Source organism: Rhinopithecus roxellana, chromosome 2, assembly GCF_007565055.1.
Source record: "Rhinopithecus roxellana isolate Shanxi Qingling chromosome 2, ASM756505v1, whole genome shotgun sequence".
In the NCBI taxonomy this organism is placed as follows: domain Eukaryota; kingdom Metazoa; phylum Chordata; class Mammalia; order Primates; family Cercopithecidae; genus Rhinopithecus; species Rhinopithecus roxellana.
The window spans coordinates 57,280,309-57,292,652 of NC_044550.1; the positions used below are offsets into that span (position 1 = coordinate 57,280,309).

A 12,344-nucleotide genomic window follows, 5' to 3' on the forward strand; every position below is an offset into this window, starting at 1 on the left:
GGAGCCATCTCTTTCAGTTTTATTAATATATTGCCCTGGTGACATGCCAGTGTTTTATTTTTATTTATTTATTTATTTATTTATTTATTATTATTTTTTTGAGACGGAGTCTTGCTCTGTCACCCAGGCTGGAGTGCAGTGGCCGGATCTCAGCTCACTGCAAGCTCCTCCTCTCGGGTTCATGCCATTCTCCTGCCTCAGCCTCCCGAGTAGAGTAGCTGGGACTACAGGCGCCCGCCACTTCACCCAGCTAGTTTTTTGTATTTTTTAGTAGAGATGGGGTTTCACCATGTTAGCCAGGATGGTCTCGATCTCCTGACCTCGTTATCCGCCCGTCTCGGCCTCCCAAAGAGCTGGGATTACAGGCTTGAGCCACCGTGCCCGGCACATGCCAGTGTTTTAATACTCTAACATGGAATGAGACAGAGAGAGAGAGAGAATGAAAATATCCAACTTTTTGTTGTTCTCTGGGTGTGCTAGGTAGTATTTTTCATTTGTAGGATCTTCTGGCATACTTGTTTCCTTCTCAAACTTAGCTTGTTTGACTTGCCTCATTCCTTCTTTCTCTCCCAAGTTTTCTTTATATTGTAGTTTCTTCATTCATGATACATTTTAATTCTTTAGGCATCTGTTTCAAAAGTATAGTTGGATAAGAATAAACAAAATGAGATGCACTTTTCTTAGAAATGTTACAAATTCCTTTAGAGAATAGGGCCAGCGATTATAGCCCTTAGAAAGGAGAATATAGTTTCCTAGAAAGAGCACTGGACTGGGAATACAGAGATTTATATTCTGTTTCTATCAAAATTAACTTGTGCTGGGCATGGTGGCCCATGCCTGTAATCCTAGCCCTTTGGGAAGCCAGAACGGGAGAATTGCTTGGGCTCAGGAGTTTGAGACCAGCCTGGGCAACATAGGGAGACCCTGTCTGTACAAAAAATGAAAAAAAATTGGACGGGTGTGGTGGCACATGCCTGTAGTCCCAGCTAGTCAGGAGGCTGAGGCAGGAGGATTGCTTGTGCCCAGGAGTTCAAGGCTGCAGTGAGCTATGATGGCTTCTGCACTCCAGCCTGGGTGATGGATTGAGACTCTGTCTCTAATAAAACAACAACAACAATAACAACAACAACAACAACAACCACCACCACCAACAACCACCACCACCAACAACAGCAAACTAACTAGTAAGCTCACGGCATTGGCTATTTGTCTGTCTCTACTGCATTCTCGCCATTTCTGAGAAGATTGCATGTAAATTCCTTCTGAAAACTAACTTGAAGGATCTTAGCATATGTTTCTGTTTTTGACTTAGAAGCAATTGGCATGATGTATGTTCCTTTCAAACCTTTCAAGAAGAATCTTTGAATTCTGGAGCTGGAACGACTTGAGTCTTGTAGTTTTTCGATCTCTGGGATAAATCACAAGTTTGATTTTCTTCATTATTATCACTATGTAACCTAAATAAAAGGCCTTGACATTTTCACAGAAATGTAATGTGTAAAATAATGAGGAAGTTGATTCAGAATCTTGTTTTATCTCTTATCATTTAAAACAAGGCTGTAAACGTAAATGTTTATAAGGGCTAGTGAGGTAATCTGAATGAGGTGAAGGTTCTGGCAGTAAGATCACAGGGAGTGGCAGGGACTGTGGGGACGGGAGAATGCATTCCCTGCATATATGGGGTAGCCACTTCTGATTTTTGAAACACTAGATCGACCCAATAGTAGCAAAGAGCCATGGTTGGCAGTGGACAATGTCCATTGAAAACAAATTTGTATTATTTGGAATTTTTGTTAGGGGAATTCAATTTTAATAAAATAAAGCTATAGAAGAAACACACAGGCAGTTTTCCTTGAGTATGTGATTTGTGTACTTCTTTTAACAGGCCGTCCTTTCTATATACCTTAACTCTCCTCCATTCTTTTTCAAAAATGTTTCTTTCCTCAGAACTATGCTTGCAAGTGTTCTGTTCTTATGTCCTAAAAATTCTTTCTAAGACCTTTTCATGATGAATAGTTGCCCTCCTATTAACAGAAGTGCTCGTTTTAAATACTTCTTAACTATTTTCCAGTGTTTGATTCTATTCCCCACAAGGAACTTAACCCCTAAGTCTCCTTTGAAGCCCACTTTCTCCCATCTTACTGTTTGCAGGGAGGAACAGCCAATTGGTGTTCTCCTTGTAATACCCTTCATATTACTCTGTTGAAAATAGCTACCCCCGTTTTCTTTTGGCATTACAAGTCTACAAACTTTTATTATGGTTTTTGTTTTCCAGGGTTCTGGTAATTGTAATTACTTTTTTCTGAACTCTTCCCAATCTGTACACTAAAAAAATAATATTTTCAATTATACTTAGTCCTTTTATGGACTGATCAAACTAGTGAGACAATACCACTGTCTTACTGCTTTCGTTAGTGCCACACAAATGGATCATATTCACCGTACACTCTTTGACCTCAATTTCTTTTTTCCCCTACTTACTTTCTTGTAGTTAGGATTTCTTTGTATTTTTTCCATGTTTCACTTTTCATTTGTAAGTGTGCTGCCTTGCACTCACACGTAATAAACACTATCTTGTTTTTGATGGATCATTTCTATCTCTGATTTGTCAAGGTTACTTGGAATTCTATTATTTTTCAGAAAAGCTAGAAACTTTAACCTAGTTTGTAGCCACAAAATGATTGAGAATCCTTTCAATTCTGATAGCCATTGATTTAAAAAAATATTCAATCAAATTAGACCCAGGAATCTGGGTGCTGTTTTATAATACCTCCCCCAAGTTGCATCAAGCCATTTATTTCTCTAGCTATTAACTCATGGTTTTCCTGTTACTGGGTGTTTTTAAGCTCTGCAAACATTGGTATCATAATAGGTTGGTGCAAAAATAATTGCAATTTTTGCCCTTGAAAGTAATGGCAAAAACTGCAATTACTTTGCACCAACCTAATAGTTTCTTGCTTGATTCTAAGAACTAGATTTGAACTTGAGTGATTTAGAATAGTAATTTTGGGGGGTTGTGGCTGGTTGTAGTGGAGAGAAGAAACCCAATAATTGTTTCATTTATTCATGTAGCTTAGGTAGCATTATTATTTTGTATTTTTGGTAGCAAAGTAGGAGAAAATAGGAGAGCTTTTAGATTGAGTATATCTGTTTTGTAGATTTTTTTCTGTGTTGGACTTTAAGAATGTCTAAGTTTTGATTTAAATTTAATAGTCAGTGTCCTATTTAATTTATGAACATAATAACATTCATTTTTTTGTTATTGTCATTACAGGTTTTGGAAGGTGACAATAAAATGTGAAGAAGTTCCATTTCTCAAACCTGAAAGTTAGTGACTGCTACCAAATTTTAATGAAAAGTAAATATGACTTAGAAGTATTGATTTATGAAGTCTTATGATGTCATCGGTTTCGACAGGAAGCAAACTCCAGCAGGCTGTGAGCCTACAGGGAGTTGACCCAGAAACATGCATGATTGTATTTAAAAACCACTGGGCACAGGTAATGTATGAATTCCACTTTTTTTGCTGGTCTCAGTAACCCCAGGGGCCTCCATCACACTGAATCAGGGTTTCCTACCTCTGTGATAGGTAACTAGATTTCTAGAAACATAGGGAGGGAAACTCTTTCAGGTAGGAAGAAAAGTAACTTTTTCATCTTGCTTTCCTGGAATAGGTATCTGGTCAAAACCCGAGGTTTTCACAAAAGCAATTAGGGTACATGCATGTTCCTTGGATATTTTTAGAAGAACAGCAGTTGTTCCTTAAAGTGACTTTTATATCGCTTTGCAATATACTTGACCATAATTACATCCTCTCTCTTTCTCTCTTCCCTGCTGATTTCCATCCAGTTCTTAAGCTCTAATAATACTAAAATACACATTTATTAAACATTTACCAAGTACTCTGTTGAGTACTTCAAATGTATTATGTCATTTAATCTTCTCCACAAACCTGTAAGGTAGCTAATGTTAGCTTCCTCATTTTACAGAAGAGGGAATAGAAAATTACCGAGGTTAAATAACTTGCTTGAGGTTATGCAGCTAGTAAGTTACTAAGCCCGTTACTTAGGCTTTGGTCTCTTGACTCCAAAACTCATGTGTTTGATCTCTGTGCTCTACTGTTTTGCGGCTGGTGGTCCCTGTGTAACTTAATGAAAAATTCCTGAGTATACCTGAATATATGTCTTCATTACAAAGTGATTATAAATTTTTTTTTTTTATTATTTACTTTGACTTCTCTGATCTGCTGTGTGGATAATTAAGGGTTGAATGTTCAGAAAATTTACTATCCTGCCCCTTTCCTTAGGGAGTTTACAAGTAGTAAAATAAGTAAAATTGGCATTCTTTACTACTTGCCCAACATTGCACTCCCCAGGTGAGCTGGTAAGTGGCTATTTATGTGACCGTTTTTTAATGACTACCCAGTTCCTTCCTGTGGCCGGAAACAGCACACGGGTCAAAGCACTGAGCCTGTAAATCACAACAATTATAGGACACAGTTTAGATCAAAAACGAGCAAAATCAATTCTGCTTCTGAGCCGTTTATACTTTGTAGCTTCTTGTTACTATCCAGTATAAACCTCCGTTTTTTTGTGCATTCTCTGACTTTTTACCATTAGAATTTTAATGAATTTGCTATGGACATTAGGGCACATATGCTTTAGTTAAGGGAAGAAAGTAATTTAGGAGTTTTCCAGATAATTAGAGTAATAACCTTTGGCTTTGCACTTTTATAAATATTTTAAAGCAGTATCTCCAAAACGAGGTGGTGAATCCTAAGGAATGAGCCCAGTAGTCCATTGGGTGTAGGAAGAATATTTTAGAAGGTCTGTTTCTATCTTTACCTTTTACAAATTTCTGCTTTGTGTTTAAAATGTACATTATATATTTGCATATTAGTACCTGTATGATTACTAATTTATTTAGTTATTTGTGCTCATTTAAAAAACCTATTAGTGCACAATCATATGTTTTTAATTGAAAACATTTTCAACTCCAGTCATTTCATTAGGCTGAAGAAGTCTATCCTACTACGTAGTCTTCCCTCCCAGCCCCATTTTGTTTATTTGTTTGTACATAATACCTTGGGTTATAATCATTTCTCCTGGGGTAACTGTGATACGATCCATTTAGTATTCTGTGCCACTTTCCAAAGACATGATATATCATCAGCTTCTCGATCATATGTAGGTGGGTCATCTGCCCTGTCAGATTCTGTCCCTGGCAGGCTTTCTCCAAACGTGAGGAATGTGTCAGTACAATGTGTCACATTGTTGAAAGACTGTTGGTCCCAGAATCATATTATTCATTTCCATAACAATACAAACGACTTCAGTATTTTCGGACATTTTGGGTACTCTAAAGCACAGTACAGATACGTAGTACTCTCAGTGCAGACAAGTCTTGAGTTGAAGGTAAGGATAACTTTGTCAGAGGGGATGCTGTTTAGTTGTTAAATATTTTCTTTTATAAAGTTGGGACACTCATGATCTTATTGTTGGCTCAGCCATTTCTTTACCTTTGGGCAGGTGTTTTTAACCTTTTTTAGGCTTAACGTTTCCTTTTAAATAAATTCGGAAAATGCTCTCAGTCGCTGCCTATAGAGGCCTTTGAGGGCCTTTCTGTTATCTTTGTGAATGAAAATACTGGTTGAAGAAATTTATGTGAGTGTCAAAGTGTTATTGTTCAATGGAGATTTACTGAGCCCACACTCCAGGCATGTCACTGTAGGCATCACAGGTGGGACTTGACAATGTATAAGCCTTGGTCTGGGCTTTAAAAAATGTATAAGCTAATTCAGATGACAATGCAAGATTCATTATTACAAAATGGATAATCATGATTACAGGAATTAAGTCAAGAGAAGGGGCTATTATGGCTGGAAATGACCTAGGAATGGAGAAAGTGAGATTTTGCTAGGTTGGCTATGGAAAAGGAAGGTTTTGATGACAGATAGGAAAAGAGTATTTCAGAGAATGGATACTGGGAACAAATGCTCAATTTTAGCTTTTTTGGATGGTAAATATAAAGGAGGGGAAGGCAAAAAAATCATAGCCAGGCAGAGGTATGGGACCAAGAGTAAGATAAGGAATGAGATCTTCATTTGGTGGGAATGAATGACACTTACATGTCGTTTTGGAGTTCATGCATTAGCTCTTGGCTGTGAGTTGTTGGGCTGGGGTGAGTGAAGAGCAGTTGCAGAGGATTGGGAAAAGAGCTCAAGTCTGACATAAGCTCCTAGGCCTACTGTGACTGCAGCCTCTGGGTTCCCCTGCGGCAACTCAGAAAAAATCTGTAAGGCTGGTAGGGAATGAGACATAGACAAAGCTGGAAAGCATTTTATTTGCCCAGATGCCCCATTACCTGCCCAGTGTAATGCTTTTTTAAATGTCAAATTAGGAAAAAGTGTTGGTTGGGTGCTGCGGCTCACACCTGTGTTCCCAGCATTTTGGGAGGCTGAGGCGGGCAGATCACGAGGTCAGGAGTTTGAGACTAACCTGGCCAACATGGTGAAACCCCATCTCTACTAAAAATACAAAACTTAGCCGGGCATGGTGGTGTGTGCCTGTAATCCCAACTACTTGGGAGTCTAAGGCAGGAGAATCGCTTGAACCCAGGAGGTGGAAGTTGCAGTGAGCTGAAATTGCGCCACTGAACTCTAGCTTGGGCGACAGAACAAGACGTCTTAAAAAAAAAAAAAAAAAAAAAAAAGGAAAAAATGAAGGCAACAAAAGCCTGTGGTATCCTGAGTTCTATTCGTTAGGAGACTTAAGTACAAATTCAACGTAATTAACTTGTATTTGACAGGTTCTGTTCTGCTATTTGTTAATAGCTTCTATTCCAGAGCTTGAGTTAAAGAGCAAACGCTGATGGAGGAGATCTGCTTGCCCACTTACACCTTAGAGCCTGTCAGAGGCAGCTAGTTATACAACCAGCCGTCATCCAATCAGTCTGTGATTCAGGGGAGTTGCCAGCGGAGAGACCTTAAATGGGCCAGTGGTGCACCTGAGGTTCCAAACTGTGTCTGGGTCCAGTGGTCCCGCGGCAGCCCAGAATCATTCTAGAGTATACTTTCAGGAATGGTTGCATTCCTAATAGTGACACTGAAGAGTCTAGGAATTAGACACTGCATTCCTAATAGTGACACTGAAGAGTCCGGACTTCCTCTCACCTTCTGACATGCCATCTTATGCCGTAAGTTGCCAGAGCGATGAATCTCAAACCCAGATCTGTCTGGTTCATTCCTCTAGTTGAGCCTTTCAGTGGCATCTGGCCACCTACAGGCCAGGATGGCACACATAATTTGTTATGTCCTGGCTTCTGTTACTCTCTGCCTCTCATTTAATCTCCAAAAATGCAAAGTTGCTTGGGGTTCCTAGCCACCCCGTCTCCTGGCAGTGTCCATCATGCTGTTTCATCCCTCTGTGCCTTAGGCATTCATTCTTCTTTCTGCCTGAAATATTCCTCCCACTGGTTAAATGCCTGTCCTTCTACAGGCCTCATTGAGGAAACCTTTTGAGGAAATCATTTGCTCTAGGAAACCTTCTCTGCCCTCTTTCATGCTCCCCCCCCATGTTCAAGCATTAACCTGAGGATTCTATCACTCTTACACCAATCACCTTTTAATTTAATTACTTATATTTTTAGAGAGAGAGTCTAGCTATGTTGCACTGGAGTGCAGTGGCTATTCACAGGTGTGATCATGGCGTGCTACAGCCTTGAACTCCTGGCTCAAGAGATCCTGTTCCCTCAGTCTCCCAAATAGCTGGGACTGCAGATATGTGCCACTGCATGTAGCCCAACCACTTTTTATTAAAATTGCATATACACTATCTTCTTCACAAACTCATTACAAGCTCCTCAAGATCAGAGGCCATTTGTAACTGATACTCCCATTGCCCGGAACAGACTGTGACATATAGTAGATGTTCAATAAAAAATTGAATTGAAAGGCAGTCAGAATGAAATACAAGTTTAAAAGACCTAGGCAACTTAGGAAACAGCTTTCAATGTACACTAATTTTAAAACATTGTATAATTTGTCACCAGCAAGATCTTTGGACTTGCATTAAATGATCTGGAAGAGTGTGTGTATGTGCTTAATTTTTATAGTAGTCTGTAAGAACAGTTTATAATCTAGTAGACTGTTGTTTTTATCTCTTGCCTTTGTGTCTTTGTTTTTATCTGAATGGAAGAGAAGACAGAAACAGTAAGAAGCATTATTAGCCCACCAGACAATAAACTATTCAACTAGACTGCCATGTGAATTAAATTCCCTACACTAGTTATTTTTGATGGCACAGTTGTACTTTCTGAAGCTTCATGGACCTTGCTCTATTCATTTTCTCTCTGTTCCTTTCAAGCATTGAATTTCAAAAGGTCTCTGCTCTTAGAGCCAGGAGAACAGAGGAGGTGGGTTAACAATTGGAAATGCACATTTCTGTCTTTGCTTCTAGTTAATTAATAGCCCAGAATGACTTCTGTCTACCGTCAGCCTCTAAAAACAAGCTGTTTAAAAAATTTTTAGGCTAAGAAAATGTCAGAGCTCAAATAGAGTAATAGTGATGGATGAGGAAAAGTCAGTGGGTTTAGTAACCTTTTTCATCTTGGAGAGGGGTAGGGATGGGAAAAAACAGAACCATCTAGATTGGTTAATTAAGTCAAATGTCTTCCCACGATAGTCAAAAATAGATAATATACTTGAGGTATGGTATCTTGTGTAGAGCTCCAAGTAGCCCAAATCTAAAGTCTAGAGCATCCATGCATGGATTTGACACGTGTACTGTATTTGAGTCTCATTTCCTTGCTCTGCTCATCTCCAGTCTTTTGCTCTGTGCCTTGTAGTAGACTAAATGACAGAGAAAAATTAAGTAAAGCCTTTGAGAGATGAACAGTTGAGAAATGTTAGAGAACTCTGATTTTCTAAATATCTTAGTAAATTGATGTTTGTTAACATTTCAGAAAGTTCCGTGTCCCTTCCAAGGCTTACAGGTAGCTCTAGCCTTGATGGTAGAAGGTAAAGTGAACCAAAGGTATACTTCTTAAGTTAGAGGACTGAGGCATTAACTTGCACTTCTGTCAGACTCTAAAGTGGTTGAACATGGCTGGGTGCGGTGGCTCATGCCTATCATCCCAGCACTTTGGGAAGCCGAGGTGGGCAGATCACTTAAGGTCAGGAGTCTGAGACCAGCCTGGCCAACATGGTGAAACACCATCTCTACTAAAAATACAAAAGTTAGCCAGGTGTGGTGGCACATGCATGTAATCCCAGCTACTTGGGAGGCTGAGGCAGGAGACTTGCTTGAACCCAGGAGGCGGAGGTTGCAGTGAGCCGAGATTGCACCATTGCACTCCAACCTGGGTGACTGAGCGAGACTCCATCTCAAAAAATAAAAATAAAAATAAAATAAAAATAAAATGATTGAGCATGTTGAAATGTCAGCAGCTCTCCTACTGTGTGCTTGGTGGTAAGTTTGATTTTTGCTGTGGCTGAAATTAGTGTTCTTTGAAATATTATTATTTAGATCATTACTCATAAGGCCTTTCCATAACTGTTTTATCCAAGATTTAGGCAAGCTTCTGGAGCTCAGGACTGGAGCTGACATTAAAAACCTGGTGTTAAGTGAATACGTATTATAAAGCTGTTCTCTTAATGTGAAAAGAAGTGACTTGGTAGAGGTCTCCCTGTGGAAATAGATGCATAAGGAACACTTAATACTGAAAGACACAGCTGTTAAGTCATGAACAAGGACTGCATGGAAACTTTTGTGTTGTTATTTGATACATTAAGTGGAATTTGGCTTTAGACAGCTAAATCTTGCCCTTCAGTGTGTTGGAAAATATTGCATAGTAACTTGGTGTTTTCCACAATGCCACCTTATTTTAGCATTCCAAAGGATTTGGAAGTATGGGTTTTACACATAAGACTTTCTTAAAATAACTAGGCTCTAACTTTGGTAGCATAAATAATCACCTACTGATACATGCATGTATGTAAGACATGGAACAATATTAACTGGAATCAAAGCTAGTCTCCTGAGAGAGAAACACTTGTGTTTATCCTGAAGGGTAATCATTTGTAGCTGAGGTACAATTGTGTGATTTATGTAGAGCTTTCATTTTGAAAGCATTTGCACTTCCTGTTTAGAATTTGTCCCCATTTGAAATTCGGGCCAATTATCACTGGCTCACAGGGGCCATCATAAGGAATAAGGATAGGAGTATCTGATACTACTTAATGAAAGAAACATGCTATTTATTAATCTTATTTAGCCCCAGTAATTCTCACATTTATAAGTCAAATGGCTTTGAAATTAGCTTAAATTTAGCTCTATGAATTCGATATTTTTAACAGCATTGTTCATACTGTTGATTTTTATGTGTTTCTTTCTTTTTGGAATTGTGATACTTTACATTTAGGATCTGTATGTGATGAAGGCTAATGGTGCACACACACACACACACACAGGCACACACGTCTGTGTTTCTTAAAGTTTGTAGATTAACAAATATCTAGCTATGATCCGCAAAACGTTTAAGTTGCTATTTCTGATCTCAGCTGGTTTACTTAATTAATGAGTGTGGGCTTTATAAGGTGTTGATTAGTTTTTTTAAATGGTATTTTCAGCCTAACAAAGTAAATTTGTTTTATAATTTGGAAATATTTGCAAAGTATATTTTGCTTGCTTTCATTCTTTTACCTACTGAGATCCCTCCGGCCCCATTAATTGTGTTTTTTCTTCCTCTGAGCTGAATCCTTGAGACTGAGTCTAGAGAGCTGAGAAGAAGCCAGGTGTGGGAAATGAGGCAAGGTGGAGAGTATAAGACAGCTGGTAATCAGGAGTAGACCAGGCCTGGGGGAGCCACTGTGAGCAGCGTGAAATCGTGGCGTCCATAGCACTGGAACGTAAAAGTTGGTGTGTGGGTGGAACTGGCAGCAAGCAGAAATCAGGGACACAGAAATACTGGAGTTTGAAGGGAGTGATATGAAAAGAGGGCACAAAAGGAAAAAATAAGGAAAAATCCAGGTCATATCAGAGATCAGTTTACAGAAACTGAAAGAACTATGACACCATTGGAATGACAAACTTGGGACTTGGGATAGAAGTTCTTTGGCATTTCAGTACAAATTGTGCTCTAGTCAAGAAGCTTCTTAGGCATTCCCTGCCAATATGGGAACCAGTCCCAAGGTTGGGCCACCAGAGACCGCTAGTAAAAGCAGGTCATGGGTGTGTCTGCCTGGAAAGGAAAAGGAGGTACCCTGGGAAGGTCCTAAGGAGAGAGGTTAAGGGCATGTGGCAATACAAGCATAATCAGCACTTTGCTGAGCATTGTGTGTTTCATGACTCACATACGTTGGTTATAACACACCCATCTTCCAGGCAGTAAAACCAGTGGGTTAGGGCTGGGTCTTCAATGTATCTGCTCCATCTGAAGACAGTATAAGGGAACTACTTTAAGAGAGTAAAGATGCTTCAGTTTAAAAGCTGCTGAACAGTCTGTATAAAAATCTTAGTTCTCTTTTTAAGGTTTTTCATAGCAAAAAAGGAGGTCTGTAAAAGGAATGAATTGGAATAAATAATATAAATGAAGGTTAACTAATGAGAAAAATACAATTTATGGTTATGTAAATGAAGACTTTTGCTGTGTCTTACATATTTGCATGCACATATATAGTATATATAAAATATACATATGCATATGTATAAATTTATATTGCTTAGAAATTGCTGAGACTTAAGAGATCTCTAATTGTTAATTGTTTTTAACTCAATGGTTTGGTCTTTTTTGGACGTTAGTACATGATTACTTTGTCTACCTTTGTTTTTATTTGTATTATGAAATTAGATAAACTTACAGGAAAGAATAAATAACCTTAAAATCTCATTTATATCTCTTTAGACTCACTTTTAATCATATATCTGCTTGGCAATGTATTTGCTTTTTAACTTACATTTTAATGATAGAAAATGAATTTACTTAGTGTTTTTTTTTTTTTGATGGCTCTATTGTATGGTGATATAACATATTTTGATTGTAATTCTCTTATTCTTGACCATTTGAGTCAATAGTATTTTTTTGATTATTGGAAAATTGAACATGTTTTAACAAATTATTTTTGGATTATTTCCTTGGGGCATTTTCCCCAAAGTCAGATTAACAAGTCAAAGGGCAGGAACAATTTTATAGCTTCTATTACATATTGCCAGATTGTTTTCCAGAAAGATTGAGCTAATTTGCTACTCCACTATCAATGTATAAAGCACAGCCCCAGTTTTAGATAGTTTAGACAGTCTGGGCACACATGAAAAGTATAATTACATTTTTACCCTGAGGTCCAGCTG

General features: G+C 38.4%; 1 protein-coding gene across 1 annotated transcript in view; it reads left to right on the forward strand.

Annotated features, from left to right (window-relative positions):
- FAM160A1 (family with sequence similarity 160 member A1) overlaps positions 1–12,344 on the forward strand; it is a 275,216-nt gene that overhangs the window by 167,300 nt on the left and 95,572 nt on the right. Inside the window, exon 3 of the mRNA XM_010372514.2 lies at positions 3,275–3,500. Within this exon, the coding sequence (XP_010370816.1) occupies positions 3,396–3,500 (105 nt within the window). The 5' untranslated portion in view covers positions 3,275–3,395. The remainder of the gene's footprint in view (positions 1–3,274; positions 3,501–12,344) is intronic.